Source organism: Lucilia cuprina, chromosome 6, assembly GCF_022045245.1.
Source record: "Lucilia cuprina isolate Lc7/37 chromosome 6, ASM2204524v1, whole genome shotgun sequence".
In the NCBI taxonomy this organism is placed as follows: domain Eukaryota; kingdom Metazoa; phylum Arthropoda; class Insecta; order Diptera; family Calliphoridae; genus Lucilia; species Lucilia cuprina.
In genome coordinates, this window is record NC_060954.1 from 19,044,383 (window position 1) to 19,066,684 (window position 22,302).

General features: G+C 31.2%; 1 protein-coding gene and 1 non-coding gene across 2 annotated transcripts; one reads left to right on the forward strand and one right to left on the reverse strand.

The window, feature by feature from the left end:
* Positions 1-1,763: 1,763 nt before the first annotated feature.
* Trnad-guc lies at positions 1,764-1,835 on the reverse strand. The gene has a single exon. It is a non-coding gene; the product is annotated as a tRNA-Asp (tRNA).
* A 6,508-nt stretch (positions 1,836-8,343) lies between these two features.
* Positions 8,344-22,091, forward strand: LOC111679351 (beta-glucuronidase). Its single transcript, XM_046954990.1, has 10 exons — positions 8,344-8,461; positions 18,359-18,765; positions 18,855-19,167; positions 19,228-19,592; positions 19,657-19,829; positions 20,922-21,065; positions 21,128-21,212; positions 21,285-21,461; positions 21,532-21,670; positions 21,729-22,091. The coding sequence occupies exons 1-10, from the start codon at positions 8,416-8,418 to the stop codon at positions 21,926-21,928; spliced, it is 2,049 nt and encodes a 682-aa protein (XP_046810946.1). The 5' UTR covers positions 8,344-8,415; the 3' UTR covers positions 21,929-22,091.
* Positions 22,092-22,302: the final 211 nt, after the last annotated feature.

Below are 22,302 nucleotides of genomic sequence, written 5' to 3' on the forward strand. Positions count from 1 at the left end.
GTTGTCTAAAGGGCACATTATTAGGGGGTTACATAATAATGGACTCATCATATAACAATGGACTCATTTAAGAAAATGATTTTAGTTCCCATAAAACTTTTATATGTCGAATATTATTGTTATATATATGCTTCTTAAGGTAGATATGAGCATTAAAGTCGTTTTCTGAAAGGGACCTTATAGGTGGGATAGGGTCAATTATGTATAGGGTCAATTATCCTTATAAAATTCTACAAAGAGATTTATGTCCCTATAAAACATGTTTGTGTCGAATTTCACTGCTATTGATGCTTCTCTTAGCCAGTTATTGGCAATAAAGTCATTTTCTGAAGGGGACTTTATATGGGGGGTAGGGTCAATTATGGACCTATCCTTATAAAATTCTACGAAGAGATTTATGTCACCACAAAACATGTTTGTGCCGAATTACACCGCTATTGATGCTTCTGTTAGTCAGTTGTGAACGATAAAGTCATTTTCTGAAGGGTACTTTGTATGGGGGGTAGGGTCAATTATGGACCGATCCTTATGAAATTCTATGAACAGATTTATGTCCCTATAGAACATGTTTGTGTCGAATTTCACTGCTATTGATGCTTCTCTTAGCCAGTTATTGGCGATAAAGTCGTTTTCTGAAGGGGACTTTATATGGGGGCTAGGCGAAATCGTGGACCGATATTGCCCATTTTCAATACCAAACAAACTATAAGTATCTGTGCAAAATTTCAGCTCGCTAGCTACTTCCGTTTGGACTCTATCGTGATTTCAACAGACAGACAGACGGACAGACGGACGGACATGGCTAGATCGTCTTAGAATCTAATAAGGACCCAGAATATATATACTTTTATGGGTCTTAGGCGAATATTTCAATGTGTTACAAACGGAATGACAAAAACAATATACCCCCCATCTTTTTTGATGGTGGGTATAAAAAAAACAAAGAATATTAAACTAATTAAACCAGCAAAATAAATATGCTGAAATAAACCATTGACAACACCGAATTTTCTTACGACATTCGAAAAACATATGAAAAATTGTCGTATGAGTTGTATAGAAAATACCAACAACATTGTTATGACTATTGTAGCAGCTGCTGACATACAACGCTACAACATCGATTGTGAATTGAACAAATATTTAAAAAGCTTTACATTTTATGAGTGCTAGGAACCGCTGTAAATAAGTTTATCTCTTTTTATTATTGATTAAACAAAACCTTAAGAACTAAATATCAAAGGCAGAACCGGATAATGTTTTAATTTGTCTCAATTTTTACAGTTTTAGATATATATATATATTATATATATATATATATAATATAATATATATATATTATATATATATATATATATATATTATATATATATATATATATATATATATATAATATATATATATATATATATTATATATATATATATAATAATATTATATATATATAATTTTAATTTTTAAGATGTTCCCTTCCCCATAGATATCTTCTACCACTTACTAGTTTCAAATAAACTACCATTATTAGTTGCAAAGTATGTAATTAAAATTATTAATTACCATTAACCTAATCATCCCTATCATATCGTGAACTTGTTGTAAATAATTCATTCACAATAGTTGATTTTGTATTCTCTTAACAAATTTCACAAAAGTTAGTGAACGAAAAAAATTGAAAAGGGAAAACATTTTACGTGAAATGATAATTGGCGATAGGGGTGAATATATTTCAATTTAATATAAAAAATATAAAAAAAAACGCACATCTCCCCGACGGGGAATTGAACCCCGGTCTCCCGCGTGACAGGCGGGGATACTGACCACTATACTATCGAGGATGTAAATAATTTTAAAAATATATTAATTCTAAGCCTAAAATGATCTTTTTTAAATGTCTATAGCGTTTAGTAATGTTTGTGGTTGTTAATTTATGCTGAAAATATTGCTCAAAATCCAATAAGAATACACACACGATTATAAAATTAATATAAGTTGCGAAAACTAGATAAATATGTAAAATAGCTTTGTATTAAAAACTATAAACATTTTTTTTATATATTATACGGTCGACAGCATAATTAGTTAAATAATTATACAGAAAACAAACGCTTTTATATTCTAAAATAATTTGCAAAAAAAACTCTGAACTCTATTCGGCGGGTTTATAAATAAAAAACCTACTTAACGATTTTGAAGATTCTAACTGAATTAGTTTTCCTGATTTACATTATGCAAAGCAAATTATTACAAGTTCGCAATTTCTATCAATCTTTGAAAAATTTTGTATGATCTAAAAGTTTCTAACATATACGAAATTGTTTACTTAATTCATTTATGTATATAGTGCCAAGAACCCATTGAAAGTCCGCCCGTTCTACTCTAAATGTTTAGATGAATGTCAAAGTTCTCCAACTAAAATTTAAAGATTCTAGCTCTAATAGGTTCTTGAATATATACGAATTTTTCTATTAAATTCAAGCGTGGCATTCAAGCTCCCCAAATGAAAGTCCGCCCTTTTGTCCTCCAAAATGTTTAAATGAATATTAAATTAATTTAGCAAAATTTGAAGAATCTTGTTCTAATTGTGTCCCAGATAAACGAAATTTTGTATTTAATTTATATAGGAGGTGCCAAGTCCCCCATTAAAAGTCCACCCGTCCGTCGAAATGTTCAAATGGAAAATTTGAAGATTCGAGCTTTAATAGATTCTTAGATATACGAATTTTTCTATTTAATTCGTATGAGGCTTCAAGCACACCCCCCCCCAGGCGAAAGAACGGCCTTTTTTTTCCTAAAAAATGTTCCGTTGAATATTAATGTTCTTAGTTTAAAATTTGAAGAATTTTGTTCTATTAGTTTTCCATATAACGAATTTTTGTATTTAATTAATATGGGAGGTGCCGCTCCCTGAGACCAAGTTAGACTTTTCTAAAGAATGCCATTTAAATATACATTCTTACTACTTTAAAGCTTTAAAGCATCTGACATATTTTACCACCTAAATCTTGAAAACTCGTGGTTTGAGATTCATGGTGATTCATGGTATTTATACCATACACTTGTATAGTGCGTAGGGTAATATGTTTTCAAAACATTGTGTATAACAAACAAAAATATTGAATTCACATCTATCTAAGAATATTTCAATCGACTTCAATTCAGTTTCCGATTCGACTTTATGATGTATGGCCTTCCGTTAACTTCAAAGGATGATATCTCAGAAACTAAAGTAGATTTTTAAACAACTAAAAAAAATATTTTCATAGAAAAAATTGGATGACATACAACATTTTCGATATATAGTAGTATTGGAGCTGTTATAATGTCTCAAAAAGGCCTTAAAATGGCGTTTATTCCAAATTCAGGACACGATATCTCAAATCCCAGATGTGATGGAGAAATTCGGATTCAGCGCGGTCCAATACTTTGAAAAATTTATACTTTGATCTATTGGTTAAAAATTTGTCGACCTGTGCAATCTTCAGATCTGCATAATAAGTCTATATCTTTGATTTGATGTTTTTTAATAAAAAGTAATTTGTTGTTTTAAATAAATAAAACTTCTTAACGCCCTGCTCCGTCTATGAGATACGAGCGCTCTCACCGAAGCAAACCTTCTATGTGTACTAGAGTTTTTGGGTAATAATAGCCGAATAACAGACGTGCGCGATCGCATAACGCAAACAGATATGATTGTTTATTGAAAAACATTGTTCCCAGTTAAAAAATCGTGACCTAGTAAAACATTGGAGAAAAACCCACTTTGCTTACTACTGTAAGGAATAAAGGGGTCTGAAAACCCCGAAAAATAAACCGTTGTTCTAAACAAAACAGAAGCTTCCATGCGGAACTGCGTGCTATAACAAAATGAGTTAATAAGGCGCCAACAGTAATAAAGATATTTTGCAAAAATCGAAAGACAATTAGGGCAAAATTTGCGGAAAAGGATAAATATAATAGCGTATGGAACTTTAGGAGAGCCCTAATCGAACACTCTTCCAGTGCCCATAACATGACGACAAAAACAGAACGAATTAAAAATATGGGTTAGATAATCCCATATGGCCACTTGGGAACAATGGGAAGGACAATGGAAATCATATGAGGTTACCGAAGGACCATAAGCCCTTTTTACTATGACTAGTTGCAAGATTAGTATATAAGTATTGTTCAAGATAGTATATAAGAACGAATAAATTCAGAAGTATATAGAGCATGCAAAGAGGACATTTTATTCTCGTTATTCTTTCCCTGTCGTTGGCAGATTTTAGTTGAAATTAAACACAAATAATTTGCAAGTGATGATATAACTCAGGATTTCAAAATTCTACAAACTAAATCCATAAAACGAAATTTCTGAATATTGGATTAAATAAATCTTTATAAAATCCCTACAATTAATTTCTGTAAAATTTATATAACAGATTTGAGTTTGTTAGCCAAATATTTTTTATCAAAATCTCATTATTATCCAAAGTTAATATAAATATATATTTAGATATTATTGAATATAGACCCTTGATATGGTAAAGAAAACAAAGTAAGAAGAAATTTTAAATTTAACTTAATATTTGTTTAAATATTTATACAGTTGACTTGAAACAAAAGGTTCTATCCGTAATAAATACCATAACAACTCATTCAACAATAATTGTCTTTTGTATATTTCAATTAAAGAAAGATCAACATAAAGTTGACCCAAAGTTAAGACGTTATATATTGTATTTTAAAATGCATTCATATTCGATTTTATCAGTAGTTGTGACAACACGTTTCGCGCTAAAACAGAAACGAATGATAAAACAAATTTAAATTTCAAAATACACACGCATACAATGAAAAGACTTCCGTAAAGGCGAATTTAATTAAATGTCTGTAAGGACAACGTTGCCGGATTTAAAAAAAAATTCCCGAAATTTTCGACAAAATAAAAAAGGATACAAAAGAATTATTAACCACAGCTTAACTGCAAGTTTATCGTTAGTTAAAAAATAAAATCTGGCTACACTTTGCAAGAGAAAACCAATAAAAGAAAATATTAGATAAAAACAAAACTTAATATATACTTACGACTATAGACTAGTGACCGATATTTGAGCTTTGTAAGCCCTTTACGATGCATGTGTCAGCAAAAGAATCACGAGATTAAATTGACCTTATTACAACTACAGCAGACACTAATGGTGCGACTGACAATTGCAGCGGATATGCCAAAGAAAACGAAAAAAAACAAATTGAATGATAGAAACTGAAATAGACATTTTATTTGCAAAGAGATATTTTGTTAGAAAAACATAAAACAGAAATAAAAGAAGAAACAAAAAAACAATTGATTTCTAATGTAAAATGAGTAGAAGATAAGCACTTTTAAAGTTGTCATGCAAAAGACTATCTCGCATATACATTTTAATTTTATTTGTAGAATTACACTTGATGAAATTAAATTAAAGGATTGTGTTACATTCGCAATTCATGTCTGTGTTGGAGACAATTGTCGGGTCATCGCCATTGATTTTTGAGGATGTTTGACTGACTTTTGACTGACTGATGTCTGACTTTCGACGATTTTGTATCTCACTCGCGCTTGTGTTATGTGCAGTTATGCATTGTCTGCATCAGCCTCGTGCTGTCATTTTATCTCGAAGTTAGGTTATGTTTTGACTGGTGGAGACCATAAAATACTTCGAGCATTTTTAACCTGGTGGAGAGCATTAGAACTCTTCAACTTTACTGGTGAAGTACCATCGAGAATTCAAAATTTAATTAGTGTTTAAAGGTTCCCTGCTTCCTATATGAAAATATAGGTCGACTTGGAGGATTTATATTAAACCAACGTAGGATGCCTGGCGTTATTGCTTATATGCTCAGTCATTAAATTAAAAAATCCAAAAAAGGATTGCGTTAAATTTGGCTTCCGAATTTCTCCTTTACATTATTCATTCTAGATATCGTAAACAGTTTTTCGTCATAACCTGGGAGACAGTTCAAATTATCAGCTTTCTAAGTCCATTCTTTTGAGACCTATCGTTCTTTAAACAGATAGGCTGTCATATGTTCTGACATTAGGATGATTCCTTTTAAGTTTTCTTTGTTTAATTCTTCTTTTAGACTGGTTCGTAAGTCTGAGAGAATTGGAGAATTGTCGTGGCCAAATTGATTTATATAGCTCCTATAGATTTTGTGTTCTGTAAGTTCGTGTTCATACGAAAGTTCTGTCCTATATTCTGATGTTCGAGATAAGTTTAAAGTTTCAGGTCTCAAAGTTGCGCTGTACCATCTATTTTGCCATCCAAACATGGTTTTTTCTTTGTCTATATGGCTATTTCTTTTTTTAATTCCGGGTTTCGAAATCTATGTCTGTCACATATTTTACAAAATCTTAGAAAGCTTTTTATGTGTACACACAGAAAAAAGATTGATTGGAAATCGGCTACTATGATAAATATTTAGTTAAATTAATTAAAATTCTATTGCTGTTATTAAAAATCTGTAAAATTAACAAATTTTCTATATTCAGTACTAAAAAACCATAATTATAATCGAATGGTGGTTTTAACAATTTCCATATCAATAATTTGAACTGAATTGTATCGGTTATTAATTTTTTTTTTGTAAATTCAGTAAATGAAGCCGATTTTAATTTAGAATTAAATCGTCAGAACATCAAATATTAGTCGTTGCAACCGAAAAATAGTAGAGAGTAAAAAATATTGAGCACTGCAACCAATTATCAATGGAAACATTATTTAAAATTGAATGATGATTAGAGGAACCAAATTCGATGTTCACAACCAATAAGTTGGTGATTTTAGTTGACGTTTATAAAAATATATAAAATAAAATGAATTTATATTTAAAAAAAACCAAATTGAATTTGCGGATAAAATCGGAAAGATCGGATAGAAAAGGTAATGTTTAATATGTTTTTATCTTCTAATATATTTTGTGTTATTTTAGTTTTCATAATTTTACAGCTGCGGAAGTCTAGTACTCCTTTGGACATGTTGGACAGGATGAAGAGCAAAATTTCCGACACATAAACATCAAATTTTCATCATCAACCATCATCTTATATATCTATATAAGTTTTGTAAGTTTATTCATTCATATTTTATTGTAAATATTTTAAATAAAATTAAATATATTTTAAAATACACAAAATCCACAAATTTGTTTTCAATAAATAATATTTCAGTTGCAAATACCAATAATTTCAAACCACATTACCGATTAAATAACAAAAATAGTTATGTACACCACATATTCAGTTATAGTAACCGAATTTTTCAATAATTACAATCGAATTTTGGTATAGTTGTGAGAACCGACTGAATTCGATTGGAAACAAATTCGGTTATCACAACGAATCTGTTTTCTCTGTGTATGGATATAATATCCCCGTTAATGCACTTTCCAATATTGTTGTGCCATAAATGAATTTTTTCTTTTCTGTCTGGTCTTTTTTAGGGGAAATTTTTAAAGTAATTTTAGGGATGAGACCAAAGCACGGAGGGTTGATAATTTTTAAACAAATCTTAACAATTTCGTTTCCTGTCACTAGAGTCACGTCTTGAGGAGTTGAGTTTACATCCCATAAATTGAAACGATGTCGGGTTACATCATTCACTAAATGATCGTTTATTGTTTTCAAAATCTTTTAAAGCTACCCAGTAAAATATTTTCAAATTTTGGTAATGAGTATTGTATGTAATGTAGTTATTTCATATATTACTTGTTAGTGACAAGTCGTTATTAATGACATCAATATTTTTTTTTTAATAGAATTTGTAGTCCATTGTTTATAGCGTATGACCAATAAGGAAGTAGTTAGTGTTTTTAACCGAGTTTTTTCAAGAAATGTTGATATTTACATTTGTGTGGAAGCTATTCCAGATAGAATGATAAAATTCCTTTTAAAAGAGCATTAAGTAAGAGAATAGACTAGTAAACATAAAAAATAATTGTAAAACTAGTTTTCAGTCCGGAAAAGTCGGGTAATGAGATTTGTAACCAGTTAGTTTTTGGTCATCGTCAAACAAAAATAAGTAGTTTTTCACTCAAAAAGTAACTACTTTTCTCCAATATTTCTTGCCTACTTACCGGTTAAGTAAAGATTTTGCTGGGTATATTACGAAATACATACATCTCAATTTACCCATTAACTTATTTCAAAGGATGTAAACAAGCAACATGTAAAACACACACTACAAATTTCCATAGAGTTAAGATTAAAGCAAAATAATTAGAATTGTAGCTCAAAGAATTTATTTAAAATTATTTTCAACAACAGTTTAGTGGTCGACTCTTGATCGTTATAAAGTAAATTAATGCGAAAATCGAAAAATAAAATCAATTATTTTTATTATTATTATTAGAGTTGTATTCATAAATAAAATTATTCGAATAAATGTTGTAATAATGCGTTTTTCAATGCAATTGTCGTGTCATAAATTTGAAGTTTACGGTAAGAAGTGTTTATGCAAATACCTTAGAACTTTACTTATTTCGGGAATTCCAGCAGAGTTTTACTATCAACTTAATTTCTATTTGCATTGTAAACCATTCAGATATGTTTTCCCCATTTACAAGTGTAATCGTGCCAATAACAACAATAGACGGAAAACGGGTCAATCGCACCCATAACCTGCTACTTTTGCATATTAAATAAGTTGTTTTTTTTTTTTTTTGCTGCTTTTCTTAAAGAATGTCTGGAGTAATATGTATTTCTTTCACTTAGTTGAGTTCTTTATTTGCATTTTATGTAATTTAGAGTTTTTGGTATTTGAAAGAAAACACTTTATAAGCGTTGAGCATTTGTTGCATCGACTTCAGTTAGTAAAGTGACAGTGTTAAGAAAGTTACTTAAAGTTTAAATAGTTTTTTTGTTTTCTTTTTTATTTAATAAATAAAATAATCTACGCAAACATTTCAATAAAACAGTTGTAAGTTATTTAATTTTAAACTTTACTATGAATAAAATATCCAATGTATTCAACCCTAAGCTTTTTTCACTACTGATCAAAATTCTATTTATCCCTAGTAAAATTTCGCTTTGCATCCCATAGATTTTTAATTTTTATACCCTACACCACTATAGTGGGGAGGGTATTATACGTTTGTGCTGATGTTTGTAACATACAAAAATATTGGTCCAATACCCACCTTAAAGTATACCGATCGATTCAGAATCTTTTTTTGAGTCGATTAAGACATGTCCTTCCGTCCGTCTGTCCGGCTGGCTGGCTGGCTGTCCATGTAAACCTTGTGCGCAAGGTACAGGCCGCAATTTTCAAGATAATTTGATGAAATTTGGACCAAGCATGTTTTTTGGCACAAGGACGAAGCCTATTGAAAATGGTTGAAATCGGTCCATTATTTCACCTAGCCCCCATACAACCGTACCTCCCGATTTGAACTTTTTATGCTATAATTACGCCAAATATTCTGTTATCTCTCTAAAAATTGGCACAAATAAGTTTTATATAAGTATAAATGATACTGCAGATTTTCGTAAGGATCGGCCTATATTTGACCCTAGCCCCCATACAAACCCCCCTTCAAAAAATGACTTAAACGTCTAAAATTGACTTGTAACCATTTGTATCGCAATGAAACTCAACAAAACTAACTGTTATTTAGAAACATATCCTTTTCCCAAATTTACCGAGGATCGGCCCATATTTGACCTATAAAAAGCCTCATTTAGAAATTTTAGTTTTTTATCAATAAATGGCTTAAATATTTTGGAATTATGGTAATATTCAACATAAAGTTTTTTTACAAATAATAAAAATTGTATAAAAGTAAAAATTGTAAAAATATACTCATGGTGTAGGGTATTATATGGTCGGCCATGCCCGACTATACTTTCATACTTGTTATTCTTAAAAAAAACTGTAAAGGAATGATATAGAATGGATTTATATGATATCAGATTCTTATATTCAGCTCTCAGGTGTGTTGTGCTCTCCTTTATATAGAAAATCTTGGAGGAGAATTATTGTAATATGTTTAGAAAACCAGTTTCTGGACGAGGTGCGATATAATTTTCAATCAGTGTTTGTGTATATTATATCTGGAATAACATTGCTTCACATAAGTTGTATCTAATTATATTGAAAGGCTGGCAATGACAGATATAGTGTTTCTCTCCTCGTCTGAATCCGATTTTAATTACTTCTTCATTCTGAGAAGACATCTCGTCCTAGACTTGACAGCGTCACTTAGGATAACAGTGCCTCGCCTTTCACTGTTACCAATTAAACGTTTTTTCGCTAACTTGAAATAAATCGTTATAGTCTATAGTACAGTCTACAGTCAAGTCTAGTCTAAAGTCTATTATATAGTCCGGCCTATAATACATGTCAATATTCTAGTCTATAGTCTAGTCTATAGTCTAGTCCATAGTCCAGTCAGTCAGTCTATAGTCTAGTCTATAGTCTAGTCTATATTTAGTCTATAGTCGAGTCTATAGTCTAGTCTATAGTTGAGTCCATAGTCTAGTCTGTAGTTAAGTCTATAGCCTAGTCTACAGTTGAGTCTATTGTCTAGTCTATAGTGTAGTCTATAGTCTAGTATATAGTCCAGCCTATAGAATATATATAGAGTCTATAGTCGAGTCTACAGTCTAGTCTATAGTCTAGTTTATAGTCTAGTCTATAGTCTTGTCTATAGTCTAGTCTATAGTCAAGTCTATAGTCGAGTCTATAGTCGAGTCTATAGTCTAGTCTACAGTTGAGTCTATAGTCTAGTCTATAGTTGAGTCTATAGTCTAGTCTATAGTGTAGTCTATAGCCTAGTATATAGTCCAGCCTATAGAATATATATAGAGTATACATATAGTCTATAATCTAATCTATAGTCCAGTCTATAGTCTAGTCTGTAGTCTATTCTATAGTTGAGTCTATAGTCTAGTATTTAGTCTAGTATGTCAATAGTCTAGTCTATAGTCTAATCTATAGTCTAGTCTATAGTCGAGTCTATAGTCTAGTCTATAGTTGAGTCTATAGTCTAGCCTATAGGCAGGTCTATAGTCTAGTCTATAATCTAGTCTATAGTCTAGTCGAGTCTATAATCTAGTCTTTAGTCTTGTCTATAGTCTAGTCTATAATCTAGTATATAGTCATGTCTATAGTCTAGCCTGTAGTCTAGTCTATAGTCGAGTCTATAATCTAGCCTGTAGTCTAGTCTATAGTCTAGTCTATAGTCGAGTCTATAGTCGAGTCTATAGTCGAGTCTATATTCGAGTCTATAATCGAGTCTATAGTCGAGTCTATAGTCGAGTCTATAGTCTAGTCTATAGTCGAGTCTATAGTCGAGTCTATAGTCTAGTCTATAGTCCTAGTCTATAGTCTAGTATATAGTCTAGTCTATAGTCTAGTCTATAGTCTAGTCTATAGTCTAGTCTATAGTCTAGTCTATAGTCTAGTCTATAGTCTAGTCTATAGTCTAGTCTATAGTCTAGTCTATAGTCTAGTCTATAGTCTAGTCTATAGTCTAGTCTATAGTCTAGTCTATAGTCTTGTCTATAGTCTAGTCTATAGTCTAGTCTATAGTCTAGTCTATAGTCGAGTCTATAGTCTAGTCTATAGTCTAGTCTATAGTTGAGTCTATAGTCTAGTCTATAGTCTAGTCTATAGTCTAGTCTATAGTCAGTCTATAGTCCAGTATATAGTCTAGTCTATAGTCTAGTCTATAGTCTAGTCTATAGTCTAGTCTAGAGTCTAGTCTATAGTCTAGAGTCTAGTCTATAGTCTAGTATATATTCTTTTCTATAGTCGAGTCTATAGTCTAGTCTATAGTCTAGTCTATAGTCTTGTCTATAGTCTAGTCTATAGTCGAGTCTATAGTCGAGTCTATAGTCGAGTCTATAGTCTAGTCTATAGTTGAGTCTATAGTCTAGTCTATAGTGTAGTCTATAGTCTAATCTATAGTCCAGTCTATAGTCCAGTATATAGTCTAGTCTATAGTCTAGTCTATAGTCGAGTCTATAGTCCAGTCTATAGTTGAGTCTATAGTCTAGCCTATAGGCTAGTCTATAGTCTAGTCTATAGGCTAGTCTATAGTGTAGTCTATAATCTAGTCTATAGTCTAATCGAGTCTATAATCTAGTCTTGAGTCTTGTCTATAATCTAGTCGAGTCTATAATCTAGTATATAGTCTTGTCTATAGTCTAGCCTGTAGTTTAGTCTATAGTCTAGTCTATAGTCTAGTATATAGTCCAGTCTTTAGGATGGTATATAGTCTAGACTTTAGTCTATTCTGTGATCTAGTCTATAGTCTACCCTATAGTATTGTCGAGTCTATAGTTGAGTCTATAGTCTAGCCTATAGGCTAGTCTATAATCTAGTCTATAGTCTAGTCGAGTCTATAATCTAGTCTATAGTCTTGTCTATAGTCTAGCCTGTAGTCTAGTCTATAGTCTAGTCTGTAGTGTAGTCTATAGTCAAGTATATAGTCTAGTCTTTAGGCTAGTATATAGTCTAGACCTTAGTCTATTCTGTAGTCTTTAGTCTACCCTATAGTATAGTCTTTGTCTAGTCTTTTTTATAGTCTAGTCTGTATGATAGTCTGGTTTTTCTATTCTGGTCTAGTTTTAGTTAATCTTTAGTCTAATCTAGGGACTTAGTCCATAGTTTAGTTTATGGTCTAGTCAAAAGTTTTTGTAACATGATTTGTCAAAAAGTGGTAACACTGGGCAACATTGTACTTTTCCCTTTATGTCTAGTACATTCGTTCTTACTTTGCCGCTTATCCTGAGTGGCAAGATTATATGAAAACGACTTCTGGTTCCAATTTTTGGCCCATAGTATTAAATGAAAGTGGTTGAAAATTAAAGAAAATTAATCTATTTCAATTGAAAAAAAATTTGATGTGTTTGTAGCTTGGGAGTATTTTAGTTTATGTTAATAGAGTGGATCCTTATACAACGACACATTACAACATATTGCACATAACTCGTAGTTATCGCTTAAATTGTGTTTATTAACGTTAAAATATTCCTTTTTTTCATAAAACAAAAAGTTTTCTCTTCAACAAAAAGCTTTCACAGATGATAAACTTTAAATGAAAGCTGTATTCAATAACGCTTTTTATCACATTTTTTCAGCTGATAAAAATAAAATAAATACAAATAATAAAGTTGCTCATACAAAATAATGCGATAGATAAACAAATAAAGAGTGGAATTCGCCGTTATACAAAAAAAAAAATAAATGCTATTTGTATATTGAGCAAATAATATTTAGTCAGTCTAGTCAATCCAAACAGTTTACATTTTTTAGAGGTGACGTGAAGTCAGTGAATCGGTTGTTGGAGTAAAATAAAAATACAAATTACTAAATCAACAATTTTTGTGTCAAGTGGGCATGTTGTTGGATTATTATGGGAATACGTAGTCTTTTTAAATGTTTGTGATAAATTCAATATAATAATGATAAAATTAATTTGAATTAAACTAAAATGGCAAAGAAAATGAATTTGTTTAAAGAAAATATGTATGTAAATAGGTATAATGAAATCACTTTTACAAAATACCTATTTATTATGACTAATAAAACTAATTGTACTCACTTGTTGATATCACTCGCTTTAACTATATTTAGAACTTTTAATTGTTTTATTTTTTTTAACATATTCCTAAAAACAAAATGAAATTTTATATTGTTTAAAAGTGTGACGTTTAGAGAAGTGTTCATGTCAGCTGTTTGTGTTATTTTTGTTTTTATTCATTCTTTTTCGTTTGATATTCTCGCTTTTAACACTGCGTATGTAATATAAACTCTGCGAATGATGTTTGTCTCGCGAGATGTCGGCAAATGTTTATTTTAATCACGTTTTCTTATAATAAAAAGAAATAAATAAAAACAAATCTAAAGAAACGTAAAAATGACGTAATATTGTGTAGTTTTTGTTTTGATTATTCTTCTATTGAATGTATACCTATATACAAATTCGCTTTATGCACTATACAAATGTGCATGTGTGGTGATTACTTTTGTCTTTATATCATATTCTTGGGTTTTGTGTTTTTTTTTGCCATTTTTTGTTTAATTCTTATTACATCGTTTTGTATTCAATTAAAAAAAAAAATAAACGAAATAAATAACAATTGTTCCGTTTCATATTTCTTTTCCGTTTCGTTTCGCTTGATGTTCTTTAAACTATGAATATCTTAATGTAAGTATGATTGATATTTTTGAGATTGAAATGCATTATATTCTAGTTATTAAATTTAGAAATATTTATAAAATACCTTTAGAAAATTTATTAAAATTGGTGTCAACTTCTAAGTGCATTCACTTTTTATTTTGACCTGATCTTTCAATATGAAATATGCCAATACGATCCAAAACAACTTCTCCTTTTTCGGTAGTTTTCTGTTAATTTCTCAACATTTTAAATTTCCATGAATTTGTGGAATTATATGGAAAATACTTTTATCATATGATGTGCACATTGATCCTTAACAACGATTTTTTCACAGTGACTTGCCAAACAGTATAAAGTATTTCTCTCATCATTGAGAGAGAATTTCACTACTGCACTGTGGGGCAGAATCTAAATTTTTTGGAAATAAATCTGGCATTTCTAAACGGCTGATCCGATCGGGATAAAATTTGGCGTGAGCGTATTCGAGTTTAAGTTTTTAAGATGAACCCTGCAGATGCCCCATGGACATCGCTGTGGCGTAGGGTACCTACGACATGTAAAATTTTTAAACTCGTGCCATTTTTTTTTTTTTTTTTGTTTTTCACCCAAATACAAAGATTTTTATATTTTCTGAAAGCACTCGACGAGATCTTGAAAAAGCTTGGACATACTACTTATCTCTAATAATATCCGAGTTATAGGCATTTAAAAATTTAGTGATACAAAATTTACCATACCTTGGTCCGCCTTTTTTTGAATACCGTGCGTAATATTGGACCAAATGGACTCAATTGATATAAATCATAGTTTCATAAAAATTTAACAAATATGTAATATATGACAAAATCTTTATTTATGAACAAAACTCAATGAAATTTTCAACCCCAAAAATGGGATTTTTTTACTTTTTTGCCCATAAGGTCCACATTTATTTCAGAGCTGGGAAAATACTTTTGGAGTATATATAAAACATATTGAGGTTTCCAAAACTGCTTTCAGTTTTCTGATCCCAGCTTTGAGATTTTAAAACATGTCGCCCAAAGTTGAAGTTTTGATAAAAAAAGGATGCAGTGGCAACATTTTCAAAAAATAGGACAGGTTTTTTAAGCCAAATCGTTCTGCGTAAAGATACCTCTGAGAAAACTATAAAATTGTTATATGTTCTTAAAGAAAATTTTATTTTATTAATAAAAGAGTTAAGACACATTTTGGGCAAAAAAACGGCAAAAATCTGTAAATGATATTGATCTGAAATATTTTTTATATTATTGGAAATTTTGTTGTCTAACTAACAAGAAAAAATTGAGTCCATTTGGTCCAAAATTACGCCCGATATTAAAAAAAAGGCGGACCAAGGTATGGTAAATTTTGTATCACTAAATTTTTAAATGCCTATAATTCGGATATTGTAAGAGATAAGTAGTATATCCAAGCATGTTTTTTCAATATCTCGTCGAGCGTTTTCAGAAAATATAATCTTTGTATTTGGGTGAAAAACAAAAAATGGCACGAGTTTAAAAATTTTACATGTCGTAGGTACCCTACTTTGAGCCGCCACAGCGCCGTCCTTGGGGCATCTGCAGGATTCATCTTACGCTCACGCCAAATTTTATCCCGATCGGATCAGCCGTTTAGAAATGCCAGATTTATTTCCAAAAAATTTCGATTCTGTCCCACTGTGTACTGTAATTACATCTTTATCGTTACAAAACTTCTAAGGTCGCAAATTTTACCAAAGATATATATATTATATATATATATATATATATTATATATATATATATATATATATAGATATATATATATATATATATATTATATATATATATTATATATATTTATATATATATATATATATATATATATTCTATAATATATGTTGACTAGACAACTCGACAGCTGATAAGGGAGCAATAATGGAATACGTAAATTGTTTAACTATGTTAAATGACATTTAAATGATAAGAATTTTATTGGACGGTAAAAAAAAACTCACTCAGAAATAATGGATAATGAAAGGACGTATGTACTTTAAAGGGAACTGGAAGTAGTCAGCACACAGGATAATGGGTACAGTTATGCATAATTGAATGAAAATGTTAAGCATGTAAAGGGGATACTAAAACTCTGGACTGCTCTTTTTGTTATTGATAGATTTATTATCTTGGTAGCTATATTATTCCAGATATAATGATATCCAGGAAACTGAGTTTCTGAGCATACTTTCATAGATCACAATATAAGATTTTTGTTTTTACCCAAAAGCATTTGTATTTCTGATGTAGTATACATATGTACATGCTACTATTTACCAATCCAAGCTGCAAAAACTTGGGTCCTATTGATCCCTTGGTAGTAGAAGTATAGTAGAGGTGGAAAAAAGTTTTTACGGTTATTGTGGATTGTAAAAATGCCGTAGAATAATATGTCCAGATGATTTCGAAACCAATCGCTGTGTCAGATAAAGGCGATAATATTTTCCAATCTTAAACTGGATAGTTCTCACAGATCGTGGAAATTTCGTCTTCTGAGAATTTCGAAGCGAGTGTCTGTTAAGGTATGCCAATGGCAGAGATCTAACCAACTAACCATACAGATTCTCGTCAGTGCTTAACTTTATCTTGTCCTTAAAAATGTATTTGAAAACAGTATAACCCTCAAGAAGTGAACCTCCAAACAAGGATATCATGTTCTGATATGAGCCAGCAGTAGATTACACTAAAATAACCTTAAGATGGAACCTGAGAGTGTGGTAAAATCCACACTTAAGTAAATTTACTTAAGCCTTCGAACACCGGGAAACGAAAAATCTACAAACCCCCATTGATTTTTTTCTACACTAGCACACAATGAGTATTAAACAATTTTTGAAATTTTTATTGACATATGTTTGTCGGTCAAACGGTCACATGCTTGTCACACCAGGATTGATTTATGTACAGTGGGCATAACATTCAAACTATTGATCTTAATTGTCACATGGGCTCATAAACTATTGATAAATAATTATTATTATAAAAGGTAGAACATCGAAACACCTCGACGATGATTTGCTAGACAATAGAGTTATGTTTTAAAACAAAATTAATTTACTTACTATTATCTTTTTCTATTGAATAAAATTTTAAAGAATTATCAATTGTTCAATTCACAATCGATGTCGTATCGCTGTTGCGTTGTAGGTTATGTTTTCAAATGAAATATTTTGAAACAAATCAATAATAAAAGAATTAGGTCATACTACGATACAACCATACAACACAGATTGTGAATTGGATAAATTATTAAAGGTATTCAAAAAATTAATGTTTAATGTCATACTGTTATCGACAAATAACATCATGTTCTCTTTTAGCTTAATGTATATATATTGAAATGGAAATAATAGTCCCGAGAACATCCATAGATAAAGAGTTAAACAAATGGTATACTCATAAATTTTTTAACATTTGAGAAACTGAAATTGTAATTTATTGTAACATGAACCGGAATTCTGGAAATTTTGTTCACTTTATGTTCATATTTTGCATTTAAACGTTCAATGACACTCAATTTTTATTATCAATATAAGTGATAAGATAAAATTATATATATTGGAATTATAATGCTCAAACGAATACTCACGTAGTTATAGGTTAAAATATGTAGATAAAAGTCCCAACAGTTTGCCGAAAATGTTTAACAGGCTCGTTTTATTAACCCTATTTTGAATGAATTCGAATAAATAACAATCAATGGAATCAAATGGCTACCTTAAGCATTACATGTTGTCAACAAAGTGGCATTATGGAAATGTTTCAGGAATACATTATCAAAAACTTGAAAGGGCTAAAGAGAGGAAACCACTAGTAAGTTTGATATATAACAAGTAAAAGTTTGGTAATTGACACTTTTCAACCTGCAGGGATACTGAAAACAAATCTATATTAGGTTAAATAAAACAAAATAATTACTAGACAAAATTATTTCACTATATATACGAATTTCTTAAAACGTCCTAATGATTAACGGCACAATGTTGGACTTAATAGATATAGGTTGAAAAATTAAGGTTTTCAAAAGAAACTAAATTCAAATTAAACTCTTTTAGGATTTAGATATATTTATTTCTAAATATGTTTAATACTTACAGATTCAAAACTGTAGACTTTTTAAATACTTAAAGAGAATCTTTATGTTTTAAATAACCTATTCTTTTGATCCATTCTAGCTCTCTCTTTAATTGCCATGGGCGTTATTGGATTTTGTATACACTATGCCATAGCACTGGTAATATTGAATAAAGAAATCACACCAACTGTCGGTATGTTGTATCCACGCGAATCGGAAACCCGAGAAGTACGCTCTTTAGATGGTATTTGGAATTTTGTCAAATCCGATGTAACAAATCCCACGCAGGGTATCAGAGATAAATGGTATACAGACGATTTGAGTCGTGTACAAGAAACGATACCCATGCCGGTGCCTGCTAGTTACAATGATATCACAACTGAAAGTGCGTTGCGAGATCATGTGGGAACCGTATGGTATGATCGAAAATTCTTTGTGCCAAAATCATGGTCCAATCAGCAAAGAGTTTGGCTGAGATTTGGCAGTGTTCATTACGAAGCATTTGTAGTAAGTAATTTCAGATTTTAGGGTCATTTTTATAGTTTAAGTATAAACTGAAAACCTCATTCTTTTAACAAATCTTCTGCACGTTTTAGTATCTCAATGGTGAAATGGTGGTGAGACATGAAATGGGTCATTTGCCTTTTGAGGCCGAAATAACAAATAAATTAAAATATGGCGAAGAGAATCGCATAACAGTTATGTGTGATAATGCCTTAATACAAACCACTGTACCTCAGGGTAAAATTACGGAAATATCAAGAGATGATGGTGTTGCCATAATACAACAATATTCATTTGACTTTTTCAATTATGCCGGTATACACCGTTCTGTGCATTTATATACCACACCCTTAACATTTATCGAAGAGATTGAAGTTACCACCGATCTAACAAAAGATAATACAGGTCGCTATTAGCAATTAATAAAATAAATTAGTTTTTTTTAAAGTTCGCTTTAAATTTCAGTTGGTTTTGTCTACTATAAGGTGAATACAAATGGTGTGTCAGCCAATGAAGCTGCCAGTGAATTATATGTTCGTGTACAATTACGCAATAAGGAGGGAGTTATTGTGGCGAATGAAACTTCTAATTCCGACCTAAAAGGTGTCTTAGAACTACAAAAAGTTATGCCCTGGTGGCCATATTTAATGCATCCCGATCCAGGTTATTTATATCAAATGGAAGTATTTTTACATGGCACCGACAATGTTCTGCTCGATGTTTATCGTTTACGTGTGGGTGTTAGAACTTTAAGTTGGAATAATACCACCTTTATGATTAATAATCGCCCGGTTTATTTCCGTGGTTTTGGTAGACATGAAGATTCGGATGTAAGTTGTTGTAGAGATTTGAAAAATGTTGCTTATATTAGTTTTAACTTTTTGCTTCTTTTAGATTCGTGGCAAAGGTTTGGATTTAGCCTTAATGACTCGTGATTTCAATTTGCTGAAATGGATTGGCGCCAATGCATATCGTACATCTCATTATCCCTACTCGGAGGAGTCTATGCAATTTGCTGATGAAAATGGTATCATGATTATTGACGAATGTCCCAGTGTTGATACAGAGTAAGTTTATAATTAAATCCATTGGGCTAAGTGAAGTAGGGTGGGCTAGAAAGTTGAATATGTGGTGGGTATCATGGGGACCCTGTCCACATGCTGGGCATATATTGGTGACGGCATGGTCTCTGCGGGATCAGTAGGCGTTGAGCCTGTTGCTCCATCCCGATCTCAATTGTGCCAGAACAACTCTTGTTTTCGCGGCAGGTTCTTCTCAATTTCTGCTATGGACGGTGGGCGATCTCCAAGCACGACATTCATGCGGTAAACTGAAACCGCGGTATTGATCTAAGGGATCCTACACATACCATCGTAAGCTCTTCCCGTATACACGAAGGTCCTTGCTAACATGCCTCGGGGGATCATCCAACTGTGAGATGATCAAGTTGGGATGACTCCTCCGGTGACATCCTAGGAGGAACTGTTTAGACAGCATGACATTATGTTGCTTGACTCGAAGGACCTTCGTTTCCTCGTGAAGATGGTGCTCTGAGGTTATTTGCATGCAGCCCGTTACAGTACTTAGGGCAGCATTTTGGCAGCTTTGAATATTTCTCCACTGGGTATCACTCAGCGAGAGAGACCACACTGGAGCAGCATAATTAACCACTGGCCGGCCAATTGTTTTATAGGTAGCCAACAAGGTTTATTTGTCCATTCCCCAAGTGCTGCCGGCTAGCGCTTTGAGGACCTTGTTACTACTTCGGAATCTGTACGTAATTCCAGTGGCATGTAAACAGGCTGTTAAAGGTGACCTCCAAAATCATTGACGGCGAATATTGTCTTGATTAAAGGTTAATATAGTGCCCTGAATGTCATTACCATAGAAGTTAACAAAGATATCGGTCTGTACAACATATGTACATATGTATCTTTGCTTTCTAGATTTGACATTTCGGTAAATCTTGCTTTTATGTCCATCAGTTTATGTGTAGTCCTAAGTTTGTCCTTCTGTGTCTGTCAATTAAAACTTCACAATAATTCTCTTGACGATGTCTTTATTTTTTCCATTAGGTTGAATCTATCGATTAGGATCTACGATTACAAATATTTATTAATACTAAATGCTTTAATAAATCTTTATTAAATTATTTTCAGAAATTTCAAACAAGAGTTATTAGATAAGCACAAATCAGCCATGGAACAATTAATACATAGAGATCGTAATCATCCTAGTGTAGTGATGTGGTCCATAGCCAATGAACCCCGTACAAATCAATTAAATGCCGGTTCATATTTCCAGTAAGTTTAAAATATTGCTCATAAAATTTTTTTCCACTTAATAGTTATTTTTCAATTTAAAGATACGTGGCAAACTATACTCGTGAATTAGATCCTACTAGACCGGTAACAGCAGCCATAGCTGTACCGTCACAAGATGATAAAGCTGTTAGTATAATTTAACATAAAGTGTTTACTTAAAAATTTTAATAAACTAATCATTAACTCTAAAAATTCTAGGCCAAATATTTAGATATAATTAGTTTTAATCGTTACAATGGTTGGTATAGTAATCCAGGACGTTTGGATATGATTACGAAACGTGTTATCGATGAGGCTACAACATGGAATAAACGTCACAATAAACCGGTTATTATGTCAGAATATGGTTCGGATACTGTTGAGGGTTTGCACATAGTAAGTGTTTCTTACTTTTATTATAAAAAATCTAAAAAAAATTCTTAAAATTGATATTTGTTTCTTTTAGTTACCATCCTATGTTTGGTCCGAAGATTACCAATCTCAATTATTCGCTCAACACTTTAAAGCTTTCGATACTTTACGAAAGAAAACTTGGTTTATTGGTGAATTTGTTTGGAATTTTGCTGATTTTAAAACAGCTCAAAGTAAACATTAAATTTCTTATGACAATGGCAAACATTAAATTTTTGAATTTTATTCCAGCTGTTACCCGTGTGGGCGGTAATAAAAAAGGTGTCTTTACCCGCAACCGCCAGCCAAAAGCTGTCGCACATCTCTTGCGTAAACGCTACTTTGCCTTGGGTCGTGAAATGGATCAGTGCAATTTCCCAGAAGATCTATTCACCTACATAACAGATGTCAGTTCTTCACGTATAGGTAAACATGATGAAGCCGATTTATAATAAATTTTACAAAGTCATTATTAACATTTTTCGTTGCTCTCTAACTCTCTTGAACATTCCACTGCATTTTCTATGCTTTTTTTACAGTGTAAGATGTCATATTTTTTATGGCAGTATTTTTAATTTATTTATAATTATGTAAATGTATTATGTATTTATGTATGTGTATGTATTTGTGTATATGTATAGAAAATAGTAAAAATTTTAGTGAATAAACTATTTTTTATATTGAATTGTACAATTTAAAAAAATATATTTGCGATTTTTATTATATTTACTTTGTTTAAGAAATGTTGAAATAAATTGGATTAGATTAGAATAAAAATTTCGATATTATTTGGAAATTTAATTTCTCGTTTAGAAATTTTTAAGAA

What these genes read in the sequence shown, in the direction of transcription:
- LOC111679351 (XM_046954990.1), top strand. Translation starts at nt 8,416, where the DNA reads ATGCGTTTTTCAATGCAATTGTCGTGTCATAAATTTGAAGTTTACG. An exon ending in AATGCCGGTTCATATTTCCA is followed by an intron (nt 21,066 to 21,127) that starts GTAAGTTTAAAA and finishes TTCAATTTAAAG; the next exon opens with ATACGTGGCAAACTATACTC. An exon ending in TGATTTTAAAACAGCTCAAA is followed by an intron (nt 21,671 to 21,728) that starts GTAAACATTAAA and finishes ATTTTATTCCAG; the next exon opens with CTGTTACCCGTGTGGGCGGT.